We start from the raw sequence: 23,549 nt of genomic DNA on the forward strand, positions 1-23,549 counted from the left end.
AGTACAGCACCACATTCAAAATGTTGCCTATGGTTTTTGGCAAATCTATTGTGAGTAAGACAAGAGTTTATGAGTAGTACAAATGCTTCAAAGAGGGCTGAGAAGACATTGAAGATGACAATCATCCTGGATGCCCTAGCACATCAATTACTCACAAGAGTGTCAAAGCACTAAAGAAATTGGTTTTGAAAAATCACTGAATCACCATCAGAGAGATTGCTGATGATGTTAGTACAGGGTGATCAAAAAGTCAATATAAATTTGAAAAATTAATAAACCACAGAATAATGTAGCTAGAGAGGTGAAAATTGACACACATGCTTGGAATGACATGGGGTTTTATTAGTCTTGTCGGAACAAAAGTAAGGGAGGTGGTACAGCAGTCTATGTCAAAAAATATTTAAGATATAAAAGCCTCACAAAGTACAATAATATGCAAATAGAAACAGACTTTGAATCCTCCTTAATTATCTTAACAGACTATAACCTATTGATACTGAATGTATATAGAGCCCCTGATGGGAACATCCAAACCTTCAAACACTCCCTCGAAGCACTACTCACAAAAATTCACTCACTAAACAAAAATCTATTAATAAGTGGAGACTTTAATATTGACTTCCTCACACCTGGAAAAAACAAAGACGAATTGTTGAATATTACAAATTCATTCAACCTATCCCCAACTGTAAACACACCAACCAGGATCACAAAAAATTCAAAAACAGCTCTAGATCAGATTTTCATAAACACAGACAAACTGCACCACTCAATCGAAGTCATCAGCACAGATTACAGTGACCATGAAGCCCAAATACTAACAGCGATTTTAAATTACATAGGACAATATCCCACAATAACTAAAATGCAAAGGCAATTTAATGATGATAATATAAGGCTTTTTAACCATCTGTTAAGGCCTGAAAACTGGGCAGAGGTCTATAAAGAAAATGATGTAAACTACATATTTAATTCCTTCCATGAAACATATCTCCAACACTTCAATACTGCATTTCCACTGAAATCCAGGAAAATCGGAAACAAACACACAAACTCATGGGTAACAAAAGGGATAAGGATTTCCAGCCAAAAAAAGCGTGACTTAAAAAATCACATGAAACACCATGATGTCGATGATCAGTTTAGGTCATATTGTAAGACCTATTTTGCAATCTATAGGAAAGTTATCCAACAAGCAAAAAAATTATACAATGATAAATTTATAAAGGAATCTAACAATAAAATGAAAGGCTTGTTGACGGTTGCAAAAAATGAAACAAGCAGTAAGCAGCATGTTATAAACAAAACATTAAAACTAAACCTAAATGATGAAGTCACATCAGATCCCCAAAAAATAGTAAATGGTTTTAATGACTATTTTAGCAAAATAGCAGAAAACCTGATAAAGAACAACTGCCACAGACCAAATGCTCAACACCAAACACTAATAGAAACCGCACCGGTACAGGCATCAATGTTTCTTCACAAAGTCTCCAATCCTGAAGTACTTACAGTTATAAAAGGACTAAAGAATAAGTACTCATGTGGTAGTGACAATATTCCTGATTTAATTGTTAAGAAATGTGGAGAATCCATTGTAGAACCCCTAACCCACATAATAAATGCATCTTTTACAAACGGAGTTTTCCCTGACCTACTAAAGACTTCTAAAATTACCCCACTTCACAAAAAGGGCTCTAAAAATGGTGTAGCCAATTACTGGCCCATAGCACAACTCAGCTCATTCTCCAAAATATTTGAAAAATTATTTTACACCAGATTGGAAGACTTTACTAATAAACTATCCTTACTGACAAAACACCAGCATGGTTTTAGAAAGCAAAAGACAACTACCACAGCTATTTATGAATATCTCAACGAAACCTTAAAAGCACTGGATAATAAGGAAATCACTACTGGTATCTTTTTAGATTTATCCAAAGCGTTTGATGTAATTGACCATACCATACTCCTTAAGAAGTTAGCAAATAAAGGTATAAGAGGAATTGCAAACAAATGGTTAGAATCTTACCTGTCAAACAGATTTCAAAAAGTTGAAATTCATTTTGAAAAAAAGAATACAACCACCCATCAATCTACTGTCCACTCCTCTGACACAATGCCTATTAGATATGGTGTGCCACAAGGCTCAATCCTGGGACCCATACTGTTTCTGCTATACATTGATGATATAAGCACAAAGCTTGCTACAGGACATACCACACTATTTGCCGATGACACAAGTATTCTAATAATGGGTACTGATACAGAGGACCACAACCAAATAATTAAACCGCTTATGTCGTCACTCAGCAAATGGTTCAACGAGAACAAACTGATTATAAACATACAGAAAACAACCTACATCAACTTCAGACTCTCACCCCAAAAACAAGAAATGCCTGATGTGATTCTAAATAACCAAGAGCTTATGTGTGTGGACTCTGTCAAGTTTCTTGGCATATGGCTTGCAGAAAATCTTAAGTGGGAGACACACACAAATTATATCTCAAAAAAGCTCTCAACTGTGTGTTACATTTTAAGGATACTCAAAAAATCAGTCACAAAATCTGTTCTCATACATGTATATTATGCTTACTTCCATTCTACATTACAGTATGGAATCATATTTTGGGGGAACTCACCTGGAGGTAGATATATTTTCAAAATGCAAAAAATGGCAATACGCATAATATGTAATCTAAGACATAACGAATCATGCAGACAACATTTCAAAACAAATGGCATTATGACACTGCCCTCTGCTTACATTTATAATATCGTCTCATTTGTCAAGTCATACCTGTTAAACAATGACTGCACACTAAAATTCAATGGAGATATTCATAACTATGCAACAAGGCAGCAATCTGACCTACATATGATTCAGTCCAGAACTACCTGCTACCAAAAAAAGTGTTTTAAATGTTGGGATAAAAATGTATAATAATTTACCCAATGAAATCAAAGCAATAAAGAACCCAAGAGCCTTCACACATAAGTTAAAAAAATATCTCTTGGACCATTGCTTTTATGCACTTGATCATTTTTTTTGAAAGGGGTTAAAAATGTAAAAAATATGATAAATGTTCAATTAGGTCTGAAAATTATATACTGTGCATGTCTATTAAATACACTGGACTACTTTACTATTACATTTGTATTGGCTGTTTGTATTTTACCATACAACATTTGCATTTACTGTTTTGTTAAAGATAGCTAACTTCCTCATTGCAAAATAATGTAAAATCAATTTATTAAATATTACCTGCAAATATGTTCCCTTGACCTATCCAATATCGTATGTAAAACCTCACATCTCTTTGATTTGTATTAACTGTTTTGTTGATGATAGATAATTTCCTTGCTACAAAATAATGTAAACATCAATTTGTAAAAATTACTGTAAATAGCTCTCTTGACCTATCCAATATCATATGTACAGCTGTACAATACTATGATTGCCTGGATCAATAAAAATACAATACAATACAATACAACCAAAAAGAAACAAAGTTCACAAAATGTCTGACAGATGGCACTGGACAGCAGAACATCAGTGACTGCGCATGACAATCGTGTATAAAAGGAGCTGTAATGAGAGAGAGAATCAGATGCGCCAGCAGTCGCAGCATGTTGATGTTACCTGAAAAGGCGCTTTTAGTGAAGCTGTATTATCAGAATGGGGAATGTGCTAGTTCAGTGTTACGATCCTATCGCCATAGGAAGGGGATTCGAATGGGTAAAGGTCCGTAGACAAATGCAGCTGTGGCGAGAATGATTTCGAAGTACGAAGCCACGGGTTGTGTAGACTATAGACTCCGTAGTGGCCGACTGAGCACAAGGTGTAATGCTGCTGAGACAGTTGAGGAAGAAATGGAGACTGTAGCGGGTTCGTCTATGCATGGGGAAGTCAGCGTTCGTGCAGTAGCACGTCGCACCGGCATTCCATACTCTAATGTTTGGTTGGCACTGAGGCGTAACCTCCGTGCTATCCATACAAAATCGATCGGCATCATGAACTGTTACCTGGCGATTTAGTGAAGCTGATGGCATTTGCGGTGTGGGGGTTTCAAAAGATGGCGGAAGATGACAATTGGTTGAGTAACGTGTTGTGGACCGATGAAGTTCATTTCACGCTCAGAGGGTCTGTCAACGCTCACAACTGCAGAATTTGGGCAACCAAAAATCCTAGAACAGTCGTGGAAACTCCATTGCACAACGAGAAAGTCATGGTATGGGTTGGATTTACCACATCTACCGTTATCGGGCCTTTTTTCTTCGAGGAAATGAGTGATTTTGATTTTGTAACATACCGTGATGGGTGAGAGGTACGCCGATATGTTACAGAATCGCATCATCCCAAGCTTCGCTGATGGTGCTCCACCCCATATTGCTAGACGCATGAAAGATCTCTCACGCGCGTCGTTTGGTGATGATTGCGTGCTCAGCCGCCACTTTCGTCATGCTTGGGCTCTCAGGTCCCCAGATCTCAGTCCGTGCAATTATTGGCTTTGGGGTTACCTGAAGTCGCAAGTGTTTCGTGATCAACTGACATCTCTAAGAATGCTGAAAGACAACATCCGACGCCAGTGCCTCACCGTAACTCCAGACATGCTTTACAGTGTTGTTCACAACATTATTCCTCAACTACAGCTATTGTTGAGGAATGATGGTGGGCGTATTGAGCATTTCCTGTAAAGAACATCATCTTTGCTTTGTCTTACTTTGTTATGCTCATTATTGCTATTCTGATCAGATGAAGCACCATCTGTCGGACATTTTTTTAACTTTTGTATTTTTTTGGTTCTAATAAAACCCCATGTCATTCCAAGCATGTGTGTCAATTTGTACCTCTCTATCTACATTATTCCGTGATTTATTCAGTTTTCAAATTTATACTGACTTTTTGATCACCTGGTATATCCTTTGACTCATGCTAATCAGTTTTTTTTTGGTGGTTTGGGCATGAAGTTAGTAGCATCAAAGTTTGTTCAAAAATTGTTGAGCTTCAACCAAAAATGATGTTGTATAGACATCGCTCAGGAATTGCTTAATGAAGTGGACAATGATCCAGAACTCATAAAGAAGATTATAACAAGTGACAAAACATGGGTATATGTCTATGATGTTGAAATTATGGTCCAGTCATCCCAAGAAACCGAAAATAAATTTGACAAGTTTGATTACATGTGGAGGCTCTTCTCACTGCTTTCTTTGATTACAGTGGGATAGTGCATCATGAGTTCCTTCCTCATGGTCATACAGTCAGTAAAGAAGACTGCCTGGAAGCTATGCATCATTTGCATGAAGCAGTCTGAAGAAAATGACCAGAATTTTGGGAAAACTTGTGAAAATCGTATCCCAATAATGCTCCCTCTCACAGCTCGATGTTTGTTCATGATTTTTTGGCAAAAAACAGAAGTGTTATGTTGCCTTGGTCACCATATTCATTGGACATGGCCCCCTCCAACTTCTTTCGATTCCTGAGGTTGAAGAGAACTATGGAAAGATGTAATTTTTTCATCATTGACGAGATAAAAACATAATCACTGAAATAACTTGAACACCATAACAAAAACTGAATTCCTGAAGTGCTTCCAAGATTGGAAAAACCACAGTCATATGTGTATTATATCTGAGGGGATTCATTTGAATGGCAACAAAGCTGATGTTGATGAATAAATAAAGATTCTTTAAGAAAAACAAAATTCCCATTACTTTTTGAGCACGCCTTATAAGGTCACCACTGAGAACAGAACAAAATCTGATTCACCCCAAACACAATCTTACACTATCTATCCTCCCATTGTGTCTCCTAGAATTGGAGGTAGGTGCACAGGAATGAGATAGGAGTGGAAGTCTTTTGATGAAGTCAGCTTCAGCAAATATTTCTTGGTGGACCTAACAAAGACTGTGAGTGCAACATTGGTCCCACTTTTGGTTGCAATTCTATTTGGGGTCAGTAGTGGTTGCTCATCTGATACAGTAGTCCATCTTTGAAACAGTATGCCACTACCAACACATTCAACATGTTGGGCAATTTCTTGGATGTACTATCCAGCCACAAGTGGACTGAAATTGAGGTAACTGCACAAGTTATATTTGTCAGTTCTGCCCTGACATATCTACAATTACTAGCCCAGTATAATGCTCGAAACAATAGACCATTCTTTGAAGATATTAAAAATAGCTGTATACTCAAAATCTTCATGCGTAATGTAAGGTTTCTACACAGTGCACAGCATGAAAATTGTTTCTGTTTCCTTCTGTCAGTACCTATTTAAACATGGAATTTCTATGACATGCCTTTAAAAGTACAATACAATATTGCAGTGCCTGTGTTATTCTGAATTATGATGCAATGTTCCTTAGGGCATGCATACATGTCTACATCTACATCTACATCTACATCCATACTCCGCAAGCCACCTGACGGTGTGTGGCAGAGGGTACCTTGAGTACCTCTATCGGCTCTCCCTTCTATTCCAGTCTCGTATTGTTCGTAGAAAGAAGGATTGTCGATATGCCTCTGTGTGGGCTCTAATCTCTCTGATTTTATCCCCATGGTCTCTTCATGAGATATACGTAGGAGGGAGCAATATACTGCTTGACTCTTCGGTGAAGGTATGTTCTCGAAGCTTCAACAAAAACCTGTACCGAGCTACTGAGCGTCTCTCCTGCAGAGTCTTCCACTGGAGTTTATCTATCATCTCCGTAACGCTTTTGCGATTACTAAATGATCCTGAAACGAAGCGCGCTGCTCTCCGTTGGATCTTCTCTATCTCTTCTATCAACCCTATCTGGTACGGATCCCACACTGCTGAGCAGTATTCAAGCAGTGGGCGAACAAGCGTACTGTAACCTACTTCCTTTGTTTTCGGATTGCATTTCCTTAGGATGCTTCCAATGAATCTCAGTCTGGAATCTGCTTTACCGACGATCAACATTATATGATCATTCCATTTTAAATCACTCCTAATGCGTACTCCCAGATAATTTATGGTATTAACTGCTTCCAGTTGCTGACCTGCTATTTTGTAGCTAAATGATAAAGGATCTATCTTTCTGTGTATTCGCAGCACATTACACTTGTCTACATTGAGATTCAATTGCCATTTCCAGCACCATGCGTCAATTCGCTGCAGATCCTCCTGCATTTCAGTACAATTTTCCATTGTTACAACCTCTCGATACACCACAGCATCATCCGCAAAAAGCCTCAGTGAACTTCCGATGTCATCCAAAGGAATGGGCACTGTGGCGATTACAGCCATTATGAAATACATGAAATGTATTCACAGTTGGGAGTATGACCAACCATATGTCTGCATGCATGTCCAAAGAAACATTGCATCACAATTTGGAATAACACAGGCACTGCAATATCATATTTATCTGCCAACACCAGGCGAGCAACTTTAATGTAAAATGTCTCATCTGTACAGGAATATCCATAATGGATGTATGAGTACAAGCCTCTCAGCTTTTTCCCCAAAAAGTATCTTTTGACAAACAAGACTTCAATCATTTCTTCATTATTAATAAGAATATGAAAATACGTAGATCATTATTTTACAAACATGCTCTGACTGCTAGTCTAGGTAAAAATATATTTTCAATATATTTAGCATGTCAAAAGATACACAAGGTGAAAGACTGGGTCCCTCATCTTTTATTTATACAGCATGCCCTGTGTTAATGCCATACTTTTCAACGAATAATACTTGAAATACTGTTTGTGTGGTGTGTTAGTAATACACCTCGCACAGCACTACCTGAATATTAAGTAACACTTTCAGCATGTGCTATTCTTTATGTATGAACTGTTCTGATGACAACAAGTGTGGGAACTGAATAACTCACTTTTTAACAACACGGAGGAGACCAGAACACTACGTGTTATCATTCAAATAAATTCTTGATGTATCACTTTATGTGGCTTGTGGCTTCTCATGACTGAATAAACCCCATGACAGAATTTTTCCAGTGTTCAGATTCTCCATTCTATAGTTATGACAAATAATAAAATTGAACTTTTGCATAGGTAAAGTTTCTCTTCTTAGCCTTAACAACATTTAGCAATCATTTCTTTCATATGCTTAGGCTCTTAACTTGTTTATAATTCTAACAATGTATGAATCTCTGTTGTAATACTTATCTTATTTTGTAACTTGTTGGATATAACTTTAACAGTACTACAAAGTTTAACTTTTGGCACCTTAAATTCTTTTTTTTAATAATGTGTGTATTATGGGCGAGAGGGAAGTGACTCAAGGCATTTATATTTACTACCTATCACACTGCTTTTATTTGTGATGATGACTAGTGTTGTGACAGTACCACAACATGTAACAGTGCCGCCACGACAGTACGCGCAAATGACGATAGAGGCGCTCCGCAACTCGGCTGAGCGCGGGAGCGCCACCTAGCTACGAACGGCGCCGGCTGCATGTCACGGCACGGCAGCCGAATAAGAGATACTGAGTTGTTATCATGTAACGAGCTATTGTTCCTAAGTGAAAGTGTTTGAATATCCACTCAATTATTGGTGATTAAAGGTTATAACACTTTTTGGCGACGAGGATGGGATATTTTCACTGCGTTGTGGATTTGTGTGTTCATGACGGGGCAGACATGGAAAAGCTTATGCAAGCGCTCATTGAACAACAAACACAGCTGACGGCTGCTATTCAGGCGTTGTCGACGTCGCTTACTCATCATCTGCCTTCCTCTTCTCCGTCTCCATTCCCTCTTTACGACGAGGCCACTGAAGACTGGGAGGATTATGAGAAGCGTTTGCGGCAACACTTCTTGGCTTTCGGCGTTGTCGACGCTCCTATGTGTAAGTCGTTATTTCTATCATGGATTTCCCCACGGATCTATCAGCTGCTATCTCAGTTAGCCCCTCTGCAGGAACCTGCCTCTCTATCCTTCCAAGAAATGTGTGACTTATTGTCTAACTATTACCGAAAAAACACCCACGTCGTTGCCGCCCGCATGGCGTTCTACCAGTGTCGTAAACAGCCCCATCAATCTTACCGGGCTTGGGCGGCAGAACTACACGGTCTGAGTAGGAAATGTCCGTTTGTCACGGACACTCATCATGAGTCGTATGCTGATTCAATGGTTAGGAATGCTATTCTATGGCTTGCTCCTGATAAAGAAGTTCGGCAACGTGCTCTACAACTGCCAAACCCATCGTTGTCGGAAGTTCTAAGCATCGCTCAATCCTTTGAAGTGTCTCACGCTGCTGGCGCGCAAATAGACACGTGGTGTGAGGTAGGTGCTGTACAGTCAACTTTCGACAAGGACAATTTGCCTTTTTCACAGGAGAACGAAGATGTGGCGGCGGTTCACTCGCGTAAACAACGTCGCGTTGGGCCGCAACGCTCGCAGCGAAAACAGCAACCACAGAAGCAGGTTCGTTCCGCACTTCCTTCTTGTCCACGTTGTTTCGTACAACATGACAGGGCCGCGTGTCCAAAACGTTGGGCCACGTGTAATTCATGTAGGAAAAAAGGCCACATTGCTTCTGTGTGTCAGTCCCCTAAAGTTCCTGTCGACGAGGACGAGGCATCGGGCATGGATGTTAACTGTGTGCTTTCTCAAAACAAATAAGTTGTTTGTTACTGTTCGTGTTCTGGATAAAAACATTCACATGCAAGTGGACACTGGCTCTGCAGTAACGCTCATTAATTCTCGCACGTATTTGGATTTGGGCTCCCCTCCCTTGTCTCCAGTTACGCGAAATCTGAGAACTTACAATAAACAGAAAATTCCTATTATTGGTCAGTTTGATGCTTTCACTGCCTACAAGTCTGTTGTTAGGCCCCTCACGTTTTATGTGGTGGATCATGCGGGCACTGAAAACCTGTTCGGCTATGATGCTTTCCAGTTGTTCGGGTTCTCCATTGATGATGATGTGCACCTCATATCTGAGGATATTCCGTATCAACAGCTGGATGGATTGTGTTCTGAATTTTCGTCGGTGTTCTCTGCTGCTCTGGGTCGTGCCAAGGATTTTGAAGCCCACATTACTCTTAAACCTACAGCTCGCCCTAAGTTTGTCCGGGCACGCCCTATTCCGGTGGTGTTGCGTGCACCTGTCAAGGCTGACATAGACAGGTTAACAGCTTCAGGGATTCTCCGTCCTGTTACCTCCAGCAAATGGGCATCGCCAATCGTGGTGGTTTCTAAACCAAACGGGAGTCTGCGATTGTGTGGTGATTTTAAAGCCACTGTCAACGCTCAGAGCCTCATTGACACTTATCCTCTTCCCCGTCCTGAGGAGTTATTTACCAAGCTTGCTGGGGGCCAGTTCTTTTCCAAACTTGACTTATCGGAGGCGTACCATCAGTTGCCGTTGGATGCTTCTTCGAAGGAATTTCTCGTCATCAACACTCCTTGTGGGTTGTATCAGTACCAGCAGTTACCATTTGGCGTCGCTAGCGCGCCGGCCATTTTTCAGCGGTTTTTGGAACAGCTTACGGCTTCCGTTCCCAGCTGCATAAACTATCTGGATGACATTGTTGTCACGGGGGCCTCCATTGAGGAGCACCTTCGCAATTTGCGTTCACTGTTTCGGGTTTTGCATTCGGCTGGGTTGAGGTGCAATCTGGACAAGTCACAGTTCTTCCAGCCCTCCATTGTGTATCTTGATTTCCACTTGTCCCATGAGGGTATATGTCCTCTACGTCAGCACGTTGCGGCCGTTAACGCTCTACCCCGGCCGTCTACGGTCAAAGAACTTCAGGCGTTTCTACGCAAGATTGCTTATTATCACAAATTCATTCCATCTGCGGTGGCGGTAGCTCATCCTCTGCATCAGCTGTTACGCAAAAACGTCCCTTTCTGTTGGTCCGACGAGTGTGAGTAGGCTTTTGTCCACCTGAAAGCTCATTTGCAGTCGGCGCCTTGTGTTGCCACATTCCGTCTGGGTCAGCACTTGGTTCTGGCGACTGATGCGTCACAGTATGGCCTAGGGGCTGTTCTCACCCATCGGTATGAGGATGGGTCGGAACGACCCATCGCCTATGCTTCCAAGACCCTCAACGATGCGCAACGGTGTTACTCTCAAATTGAAAAGGAGGCGCTCGCTATCATTTATGCTCTAAAAAAGTTCAGCGTTTTTTTGTATGGTTCTGAGTTTCACCTCATCACCGACCACAAGCCGCTGGTCTCTCTGTTCAGCCCATCGGCGTCGCTTCTGGAGAAGGCAGCTCACTGCCTGCGACGTTGGGCCTTACACTTGTCTCGTTTTCACTATGAGATTCACTATCGCCCCACGGCCCAGTATGCCAACGCTGACGCATTGTCGCGATTGCCGATGGGCCCCAACCCGGTTTTCGATCGTGATGAACTACTCTGTTTCCACATTGATGAGGAAGAACGTCGTGCGGTCGAGGGTTTTCCACTTACAGGTTCGCAGGTCACGTCGGCTACTGTGCGGGACCCGGTCCTGCGTCAGGTGATCGGTTTTGTTCAACGGGGTTGGTCGGACAGGACCAAGGGCCGGGCATCGGATCCCCTTCGCAACTACCATGCCTTGCGCCTTCGTCTGCCTGTTCGTGATGGTGTTGTTCTTCTGGCCACAGATGGCGCATCTCCACGGGTCATGGTGCCAGCTTCTCTTTGCAAAGGTGTTCTCAAACCGTTGCATGAAGGCCATTGGGGTATGGCCCGGTATTGATTCGGACATCGCCCACATGGTTGCTGCGTGTGGTCAGTGTGCTCAACAACTGGCTGCACTTCGTACAATGCCCTCTCCGTGGCCTGATCCGGCGCAGCAATGGGAAGGGGCGCACGCTGACTTTGCCGGCCCCTTCCTCGGTACTTATTGGCTACTGTTGATTGATGCCTTCTCGAAGTTTCCGTTTGTTGTTCGATGTCCGTCGCCCACCACTGCAGCGACGACACTGGCTTGGTCCAAAATCTTTGCGCTAGAAGGTCTTCCATCCACGATCGTCACGGACAATGGCCCTCAGTTCTCTTCGCAGGCCTTCCGTGATTTTTGTACTGGACAACGGATTCATCATGTTACAGCACCGCCCTTCCATCCGCAATCGAATGGGGAGGTCGCACGCCTTGTCCGTACTTTCAAAAGCCAGATGAAAAAATTCCTTAGTGATTTTTCCACAGATGACGCTCTGCTGCAATTTCTGAGTTCTTATCGCTTCACGCCTCTGGATGATCGCAGCCCTGGTGAACTCTTGCATGGCCGCCAACCGCGCACTCTACTGCACCTGCTTCACCCTGTCAGGCCTTGTGCTGTGTCCCCTAGTGCGGGAAAATACTCGGTGGGCGCCAACATGTGGGCACGATGGTATGGATCTCGCCCTAAATGGATTCCAGGGGTGGTCAAGGCTCTTCGCAGCCGCCGGCTTTGTGAAATATGTACGGACGACGGCATGGTTGTTCGCCATTACGACCAGATGCGCCCACGAGTGGTGGCCACATCGGTGCCACCGCCCCTTCCTTCGCCTCCACCAGCCCAAGAAGCCAGTCCTGTCGCTGCTGCCGATCTACCGTATGTGTTGATGCAGCCGATGTCGCTACCGCTTCCGAGTACGCCGGAACCAGCCCCAGTCGCGACGCTGCCTTCTCCGGAACCCATCTCACTGGAGCACACCCCCAGGTCCACGACACCTATGGATGCTGCTCCGAAATTTTCACCCATCATCTCGTCCAGGAGGCACGTTCCACGCACGAGCTTCCGTCCTGGACATTTCCGACCATACTCTCGTGTCTCTCCACGGGATCTTCTCGGGGCCTCACAAGAGGCCATGGATGTCTCCGCACTGTCCATGTCTCCAAGGAAGTGAGTGTTTTTTTTTTTTCAAGGGGGGAAAAGTGTTGTGACAGTGCCACGACATTTAACAGTGCCGCCACGACAGTACGCGCAAACGGCGATAGAGGCGCTCCGCAACTCGACTGAGTGTGGGAGCGCCACCTAGTTACGAACGGCGCCGGCCGCATGTCACGGCACGGCAGTCGAATAAGAGATACTGAGTTGTTATCATGTAACGAGCTATTGTTCCTAAGTGAGAGTGTTTGAATATCCACGCAATTATTGGTGATTAAAGGTTATAACAACTAGAAACATATTAAACTAGTTGTGTAGAGAGATGTTTGTCTGCTACTCTGTGGAGTGCACATGGGTTTCTTAGGCTAGCCAGTAGTTTGAGGTACTCTGATGAACACTTATTCACTAGAGAGAGAGAGAGAGAGAGAGAGGGGGGGGAGGGAGGGGGGGAGGAAAGTTCCCAAATTTACTGCCCTCCAGGAAAGTTCTCATGCTAAAATTATTCTTGGGACTGAAAGTGGGCTAAACCAAAAAGTAGGGATCTCTGAGATATTTAGCAAGTCGTGGAACATTTTCCAGAAAGACAGATTAATTAGACACCACAGGAAGTGGTTGTTTTGCCACAAGTTTTTCAAATATTTTAGAAAAAACAGTGGGGAGAGAGATAGGCTGGTAGTTTCCCATATCTTCTGGCTTAATCTCTGCATATTTCAGGACATCTGGGAAAGACCCATGTTCAGACGACTGGTTTACAACAATAGTCAGTGGGTACAAAATAATATGGCATACTGCCTTGATTACCATGGAAAGAATTCCATCCCATCCAGCTGAATTTTTGTTTTTTAATGATAATATTGTGTCTTCCACATCTTTCTGAGTGATTTTTCTGAATTTTTTAAAACAAATGTTTTGTATGTCATCACCATGCCTGAAAATCATATTTTCCTGATGGGCTGCCATGTCTATGACAGATTTTGCCATACTGACAAAGAAATCGTTGAAGCAGTTTGACATTTGAACATGATTTATAATAATTTCACCCTGAAATGTAATTTGAGAATGTTCTTGACTTTAAAGATTGACTCCCAATTGTGATTTCACAACAGATTGCCTTTGTTTTATTTCTTTGTTTGTTTATGAATATACTATTTGCCAGTTCTTTTGCTGCCAGTATCACTTTTTTTATATAGTCTTATAGTGCTTAACATAAATTACAAAATTAGGGTTTCTATTTACTTTGAGCTCATTGTGCAGCTGTCTTTTTCTGCCACTTGAAATTTTTATGCCTGGTGTAATCTAATTTCGTTTATTCCTGACTCTCTTTTGATAAGATTTTGGGGGAAATGTTTCACTGAATACACCCAAAAAACAATTTGAAATTAATCAAAATTTTTGTTGCTTGAATCATGGTGGTCTAAAGGCCAGCCTGTAACACTTATCACAAAACAACTCTAAATTGTCTTTGCTAAAATTCCTTCTTATATAAGATTCAGATTTTAGTTTCTCCATAAAGAAAGCTTAGTGATCAGATATCCTTTGATCTAACCAAAACTTCCTTGTATCATCAAACTGATAATCTGTAATAATATGATCTAGGCAGGTTGCTGAGTGGAAGTTTTCTCTAGTGCACATAGTAGAGTTTAACTTGAAACCAGATTTTTGGATTAAATTGCGAAATTTTTCAATGTCACTGCTTTCAATTAATGTATTTAAGATGAAGTCTCCTGCAATCTCAATCTTTTTCTTGCATTCTTTTTTAAGTTTAAGAGATATTGAAATTTTTCTAAGAACAATTTAGTAGCAGAACTCCCAGAAATTCTGTAAATTGATATTATCACAGCTCTACACAACAGCTTTCAAAAATACATTCTTCAGTTAGATAACTAAAATCTTTCACTTTAATGTTTAAGGATGCATGCAGTAAGATACAGGAACCCCCACAAGATTTGTTTTTTTTTTCTACAAAAGCTGCTGGCAAGTTTTAAATTACTAATTTTATTTAGAATGTTTATGCATGTTTTTTGTAAGCCAGACTACCTTCATGTTTGCCAGTTCAGAAAGTATAACTTGCAGTTCATCAGTTTTAGGGTAACCTAGATTTGGACGTTTTTCTGCTAAACTGTTCATATTTAGATGCATCAAGATAGTTTTTGAGTTTGTTTATACTTTGAAGAGCCTCACTTGTTCCATTATATTTAAAGTTTCCATTTTGCATCACCACTTTTGTTTTCTCACCCCTTTTGGAAGTTTTCAGTTTCCCTTGCTTTCAATGATTCTGCAGATGTCTACAATTATTTTGCTGAAAGTCATTGAACCTAACCTATTCAAGTGCAGCCCATCCTTTCCCACTTATTTGAGTCTCCAAAAATTGCACCCAGCTTGTAGCACTGTTCCCTGATTCCACTGTTTATCTTATTTATGTATGTATCACTTACTGACCTTCTGTGTAAAATTGCACTAATGACAGTTTTTGAATTTGCAAATATACTTTTTGCTGAGCGGATCAAGTTCCATGTTTCACTGATTATTTGTTCCTCCTTGCTGTTCCGGATGGAATTTGTTGTAACATGAATGAAAACACCTTCGTATTTGTCCTTTTTTCATTTCTACTTTCAGTTTCACTTTGTTTCAAATTGAGAATATTTTGAAAGTGTCTGCTGATCTGATGCCATGGGATTCCAGGACGAACATCGAATTCATAGCCTGGAGCTGTAACATTTTTCAGTGTGGAGTTGCCAATAACAAGAAAGTCAATTTTTTTCAATTGATTTTGCTGCGGCACTTCCACATTTCACGCTTGTCCTTTTTGTAGGTCACTGTTTCCCATTTATATTCGTTTACAGATAGTTCGGTGGGTGGGTTTTTGATCACATTTCGCACACCATGTGTATTTTGAAGGTTTTGTTTCATACTTGGCCGGTATTTTTCAGACACCCTGGATTCCATTTCGTTTATTTCCGTTTGATGGATATCACACACAGAAATGTTTTTCTTGAGTTAATCTATCATTTTTTTTCTTTGTAGTCAGTAATTCGGTTTTCAATGGTCCAATGTCCTTGTGTAACTGCTTTATAATTTCGTTTTTTGTACCTTCTTTTAGCTCCGTTCTACATTCATCTGCCTGTTTTTCCCATATTAATCTATCATTTTCTCTTTTTGCAGTCACTATTTCGGTATTTAATGCCTCAATGTCCTTTTGCAGCAACTTTATAATTTCGTTTTATGAGTCGACTGTACTAACTATATTGGCTGCTTCAACTCATAAACAAACATCGCATGTCCATTTAATATCATCACCGATGAATTTTAGGTTCATTTTCATGCACTTTTCGCTCAACCACACCCAAAATACCCTTCATCACTCGCTTTTCACATTCTCTACGTGAAAAACTGTTTTTTTTTTGTTTTTTTTTTTTCTGAGAGTGAAATGTTGCTACACTTGAATATGAGATTTTCACTCTGCAGCAGAGTGTGCGCTGATATGAAACTGTCTGCCAGACCGAAACTCAAACTCGGGACCTTTGCCTTTCACAGGCAAGTTCTCTACCATCTGAGCTACCCATGCATGACTCATGATCCATCCTCACAGCTTCAATTCTGCCAGTACCTTGTCTTCTACCTTCCAAACTTCACAGAAGCTCTTCAATGAACCTGCAGAACTAGCACTCCTGGCTGTACTATTAATCCCAGTAAAATGTTGCTTTTTTTGTTATTATTTTTAAAATGTCATTCAAATGCTTATTGTTTCAATTTACCACACAAGCAGGCTTCAAAATGCAATATTTACAGGTGAGTACCTGGAGGAGAATATAGGACGTGCAGGCACAGCAAGCTGTGATCTAACAACCCATGATTACCTTCACATTCCCGATGGACGGGGAGCAACTAGTGACGATTATGATGATGAAACACAGTTCCATGATGATCCTAGTAGTTTCTCTACCTCATCAAGTGATAAATTCTGTGGGAGAAGTCTATCTGGTTTAGCAGTTATTGAAGAGGCAGAGCATTTGAAGTCTGGATATGTTTTAGACCCACCAGAAAATACATCAGTTTCATCAGCAGTTACAAGTAAGTTCCCTTGAGAAAGCTATTAGAGCACACAAACATGCAAACATTCTCATTCACACTATACCCACAACTGACAGTTATTGTATATAATGTACCAGATTAATGTGTGCATTGGTTTACTTTCAGATGTGTTGTTTGTATGACTGTGACAGCAACCTTAAATATGAAAGATTTGTTTTTGATAAATGTGGATAGACTTTTTACAGAGAAACACTTTCATTCTAAGTTTATTATTATCATGGTTCTGTCCAATTTTGTGTAGTTGAAACCCTTGATAAGGATGCTTGTACATCAAAGACCACAAGAACACAAAATATGAAACAAATCCCTAATAAAGCAGTAACAATGAAGTGTATGTTACTAGTAGGAATAACACTACAATAGTTAATTCTTATTCAGAGTATCATAGAACTACAACGAAGATAAGCATTAATTTTCTCACGTTACTTTTACATAGATCCCATTTAATGAAAAGCTAAATAACCACAATAAACATGTGGAAATAGGTATGGTGGCTTAAATGAATATGCTAAGATTAAAAGTGTAGAGATAAGCACTTTAATGATCAGCTTGATATTGCTATACGCACACAGGCGAAGATCCAGGAGCAGTAGGTACATCTGGGTCTGTAGGTAGGGACCCAGTTAGTCACTGCTGATGGGCAAGGGAGTGGGGCAGAGGGGCAGAGGGGGAGTGGGGCGGGGGGGGGGGGGGGGGGTGGAAGAATGACATAGTCCTGATGCCACATGGGTGGGCGTAATAAGCGGCCCATGTATGCGTGGGGTGGACCATGAGAATTGTTCAGGGGGGAAGGAGTGAGTGGGATGGTGACAGTTAGGAGGCGTGTAGCATCAATGAAAGAAGAGATCGCATTAATCTCCACACCTGGGGGAGTTGGAGGTTTTTGATGATAGAAATGGAAGAAGTGGGAGGATTGTCGGCTGAGCAGGGAGGAGTGTGAAGGATGAAAATGCAATTGTCACATACCGATAGAGAGATGTCATCTGGGGCAATACAGGACACATCTGTTTGGAGGGTGAAAGAGCTAGGAGGGAAAGGGGAAAAGTGGGTAAGTGGTGAACCATTGCCATCAGGGGCCAGACTCAGGCAGGCTGGAGATGGAACCAGTGCCGAGCAACCATCAAGCTCAGAGACATCAGTGTCAGCAGAGACCTCTTGCGGGGATGTAGGTAGCGCGACAGGAGCAGGCTCATCCACTGTGTCATCCACAACGGTCCGTGCTGGCTTCAGTCGATAAACTGAAATGGTTAGAGGTTAGTCACATAGGAGGACATCAAATGTGTTTGTTTCACATGCTATCACTTTATGGGGACCGGAATATGGACAGTGAGTCATTGCGTAACATAACATAATCACTCTTGTTTAGTTCCTTGTGGATAAACACGGACAGAGTGGAGTGAAAACTGGGAGGTGGCATAAGCTGTCAAGAAATATGGGAGTGCACCTACTCTACTAGGAGAGGGAGTTCAGTGTCTGAGAGCGGAGGTGAGTCCTCAACAAACTGGGCCAGAGGGACCAGTGGTTCGCCTTACAATATTTCAGCCAGGGAAGCCTTGAGGTCCTCCTCGAAGAATGCATGGATACCCACAAGAACCTAGAGTAATGTGTCACACCATGAGGAGTTGTGGCACAGTAGAAAAATGATGAAAGTTTGAGTTCGGAAGTTCTGGTTGCATAGCTGGAAGCTACGATGGCATCTGGTTCACTGATTAGTAAGGTGCTTGAGTCACAGCAGGCAAATGTAGATGCCTTTGGCTGTTAAAAGACCACATGGTATAGCAACAAAAGATGATACGAAAAACACGAAAACAGTTTGGATCACTTGTCGTCGGGTTCACCAGTGTGGAAATAGGTACAATGGCTTAAATGAATACGCTAAGATTCCATGTGTAGAGATAAGCACTTTAATGATCAGCTTGATATCAGTATGCATAAACACACAATCATTCCAATTCAAATGTTCGCAACGAACTGAAGGTCCATGCGCTATCGGTCGCAAACCTCAAAGATGGCAATCCAAAGATAGTTGACTCGACTGATTGCATGTCACCACAAACAATTAGTTACACATTACTTAGTTCATTTGAACAATTCTTTTATTGAAATGATTCAGAATTAGGGTAAAGGATATGTATGATTAATGTAACCACTAATGTAGGTATTATTTTTTACTCCTACTAATCCAACGACACTTAAAAATAAGAATTTTTAGAGGCTACCAGTTTTTAAATAGAAATTCATCCATGGAATACAAGGAGTTGTCCAAAAGAAATGATTTAATGTTAGATTTGAAACTTGCTTTGCTATCTGTTTGACATTTTATGTTATTGGGCAAATGATCAAACATTTTTGTTGTTGCATATTGAACTCTTTTCTTAGCTGCTGACAGCTTTAATAATGGGTAATAAATGTCACTTTTCCCCTAATGTTGAGTCCATGGCTGTTCTTCTAAAATTGCGATGGATTATTTATGATGAATTTCATTGGAAATTATATATATATATTACAGTATTTGCATGATCCTCATTTAAGCTCTAAGGATTTTTTAGGAACTCTTCTACACTATGAATTGACATGTACACTAGAGAATTATATTCACAGAATTTTACTTCATATACTGGGCAAGTCGGTATACAACTTATACTTGAACCCCATTAGAAACTTGAGAATTACATCTGAATGTATTTATAGGCCAGTATTAAGGGTTACAGTATTTGCATAATCATCACTTAGACTCTCGAGGATTTTGGAGGAACTCTTCCATGCTATAAAAGCAATGTGTCAACAGATATTCTTTTAATGCTGCTTTAAAATTTTTTACATCAGTCTTTACTTTAATTTCTCTTGGAAATTTATTGTAGATAATTTTTCCATGGTGTAATGTTCCTTTTTGGCACAAACTGGTTTTTCTATGGAGTACATGAAAGTCAGTTTTCTGTCTTGTATTATGATGATGAACTTTTTTGGGGAGGATACTAGGATTTGTTATTGTATATTTCTTTATAAACATTGCACTTTGAAATAGGAAAATACATGGAAGGGGAAGAATCCCCATCCTTTTAAATAATGGTCAACATGGTTTGTTCCTTTTTATTCGAGCCATGATTCTCACTATTCTTTTTTGCATCCTGAAGAGTTTTAGGCAGGATGGCGAGTTACCCCAGAAAGTGATCCCATATTTTATGACAGGATGTATATTAGAATAGTAAACTGTCATTAGATAGTCCTTATGAAAGCAGTTTTCTAGCACTCTCATTAAATAACACATGGTACTTAGCTTCTTTAATATGTTGTCAATGTGAGTTTCCCATCTAAGATTATCCTGTAACCAGACCCCAGAAATTTTGTATTAGGCACACTTGCAATATCTGTGTCTGACATCTGAATTCTTATATCATCTTCTGTGTTTCTCTTGACATTATGAAATTTAATGCTACTGTTTTACGTTTATTTATTATTAGTTTGTTTTGGTTGAACCAGTTTACAACATTTGTTAATGCCTCAGACGGTCTTGTCTGTAGTATCTCTGCAGTCTTCCCACTGACTAATATGCTTGTGTCATCTGCAAATTGGATAGTGCTATGGTACTGGTTGGTTTATGTTAGGTCATTTATATACACTCCTGGAAATGGAAAAAAGAACACATTGACACCGGTGTGTCAGACCCACCATACTTGCTCCGGACACTGCGAGAGGGCTGTACAAGCAATGATCACACGCACGGCACAGCGGACACACCAGGAACCGCGGTGTTGGCCGTCGAATGGCGCTAGCTGCGCAGCATTTGTGCACCGCCGCCGTCAGTGTCAGCCAGTTTGCCGTGGCATACGGAGCTCCATCGCAGTCTTTAACACTGGTAGCATGCCGCGACAGCGTGGACGTGAACCGTATGTGCAGTTGACGGACTTTGAGCGAGGGCGTATAGTGGGCATGTGGGAGGCCGGGTGGACGTACCGCCGAATTGCTCAACACGTGGGGCGTGAGGTCTCCACAGTACATCGATGTTGTCGCCAGTGGTCGGCGGAAGGTGCACGTGCCCGTCGACCTGGGACCGGACCGCAGTGACGCACGGATGCACGCCAAGACCGTAGGATCCTACGCAGTGCCGTAGGGGACCGCACCGCCACTTCCCAGCAAATTAGGGACACTGTTGCTCCTGGGGTATCGGCGAGGACCATTCGCAACCGTCTCCATGAAGCTGGGCTACGGTCCCGCACACCGTTAGGCCGTCTTCCGCTCACGCCCCAACATCGTGCAGCCCGCCTCCAGTGGTGTCGCGACAGGCGTGAATGGAGGGACGAATGGAGACGTGTCGTCTTCAGCGATGAGAGCCGCTTCTGCCTTGGTGCCAATGATGGTCGTATGCGTGTTTGGCGCCGTGCAGGTGAGCGCCACAATCAGGACTGCATACGACCGAGGCACACAGGGCCAACACCCGGCATCATGGTGTGGGGAGCGATCTCCTACACTGGCCGTACACCACTGGTGATCGTCTAGGGGACACTGAATAGTGCACGGTACATCCAAACTGTCATCAAACCCATCGTTCTACCATTCCTAGACCGGCAAGGGAACTTGCTGTTCCAACAGGACAATGCACGTCCGCATGTATCCCGTGCCACCCAACGTGCTCTAGAAGGTGTAAGTCAACTACCCTGGCCAGCAAGATGTCCGGATCTGTCCCCCATTGAGCATGTTTGGGACTGGATGAAGCGTCGTCTCACGCGGTCTGCACGTCCAGCACGAACGCTGGTCCAACTGAGGCGCCAGGTGGAAATGGCATGGCAAGCCGTTCCACAGGACTACATCCAGCATCTCTACGATCGTCTCCATGGGAGAATAGCAGCCTGCATTGCTGCGAAAGGTGGATATACACTGTACTAGTGCCGACATTGTGCATGCTCTGTTGCCTGTGTCTATGTGCCTGTGGTTCTGTCAGTGTGATCATGTGATGTATCTGACCCCAGGAATGTGTCAATAAAGTTTCCCCTTCCTGGGACAATGAATTCACGGTGTTCTTATTTCAGTTTCCTTGAGTGTATATCAAAAATAGGATGGGGCCCAGTACCAAGCCCTGCGGTACTGCTTTATAATCAGAATAGTGTCTTGTTGATTTATTTTCTTTGTGGAAATGTATTTCTACTACTTGCTTGCGGTCAGTAAGATATGATCTAAGCCAGTTGTTAGGCATACCTCTGATACCAATTCTTTCAAGCTTCTGCAGCAATAGGGTGTGGTCTATGATGTCGAAAGCCTTAGACAGATCAAGGCATATGCCAGTTACATTTTGTCCACTATCAACTTTTTCGAGTACTTCACCCAGAAATTCATATATTGCTGTTTCTGTTGATCAGCCTTTCCGGAAACCATGTTGGGTTGTGGATAATATTTCGCAGTTTTCTAGAAAATCTAGCAACCTCTTATGAAAAATTTTTCTAGTATTTTCGAAAATGTAGATAGCAAGGCAATAGGTCTATAATTGGCTATGTCTTCTTTCTTACCCTTTTTGAACAGTGCTTTCAGTTTCACTGTCTTTAAGCAGGAAGGAAAGACTCCATTTGTTAATGAACTGTTGAAAATGTGGGATAATGGTCTTGCAATGAGATCACCCACACTTTTAATGACATAATCTAGAATCTCATCCACACCTGTTGAAAATTTTGTTTTTAACTCTCTAATTGACAATATAATTTCCTTAGGGTTGGTTGGAGTAAGAAATAGGGAGTTGCAGTTTCTATTTTGATTTGATGGTGTTGTAGCAGGATTTTTATTTGAAGATTTTATGTCAGAAAGTAATTTGTCACTAATATTTGCAAAGTATGTATTAAAAGCATTGGCTACTTCTTCTGAATTTGTAATTTTTTTGCCATTTTGCATTACCTGGAGATTTACATTTTGGGAGATCTCATTTCCTACTTGTTCTCTGACTATCTTCCACATGGCTTTCATTTTGTTCCTGGCCATTTTTATATGGTGATCATTTGTTGTTTTTTTTTTAGCTTCTTTTACGACTTTGTGAAGCACTCTCTTATAATTCTTGAAATACACCAGAAATTCTTCTGTAACATTTTGTGTTTTTGAGATTTCATAAAGTCTCCTCTTTTCAGCACATGATATTTTAATGCCTTTCGTCAGCCATGTAACATTTCATTTTCTAGATTTTAATGTTTGGTTTTTAACTGGAAAAGAAATATTGAAATAATGGGAGAATATTTCTATGAACATGTCAAACTTTTTACATGTGTCCTCATAGTTGTCTATATCATTCCATTTTTCTTTTTTTAGTAAGTTCCTGAAGTGTTCTAGGTTGTGCTTGCTAAAATTTCTACCTTTTCTTGTCATTTGTTGTTCAGTATTTCCTGCAGTCTCTACTGGGAATTCAATAAACTGTGCATAATGATCACTGAAACCTGTATTCATATTTCCAGATTTGTATAAATATTTATCTGTATTTATTAGTATCTGATCTATAGCACTGCTTGACGATTTGGTGACTCTGGTGGGGGATTTGATAGTTGTATGTATATTGTAGGTTTTTAATAAGGCCTCAAGGTTTAATCTGTCTTTTGAGTTCTTGTTGAAATCTATATTAAAGTCACCACATATGATGGTTGTTTTACTACCTATTTTTATACTGTTAAGTGCCTTCTCA

At 41.2% G+C, this 23,549-nt stretch overlaps 1 protein-coding gene across 1 annotated transcript in view; it reads left to right on the forward strand.

The window, feature by feature from the left end:
* LOC126471540 (uncharacterized) overlaps positions 1–23,549 on the forward strand; it is a 572,770-nt gene that overhangs the window by 527,641 nt on the left and 21,580 nt on the right. Inside the window, exon 8 of the mRNA XM_050099767.1 lies at positions 16,595–16,876. Within this exon, the coding sequence (XP_049955724.1) occupies positions 16,595–16,876 (282 nt within the window). The remainder of the gene's footprint in view (positions 1–16,594; positions 16,877–23,549) is intronic.

Source organism: Schistocerca serialis, chromosome 3 (genome assembly GCF_023864345.2).
Source record: "Schistocerca serialis cubense isolate TAMUIC-IGC-003099 chromosome 3, iqSchSeri2.2, whole genome shotgun sequence".
NCBI classification, from domain to species: domain Eukaryota; kingdom Metazoa; phylum Arthropoda; class Insecta; order Orthoptera; family Acrididae; genus Schistocerca; species Schistocerca serialis.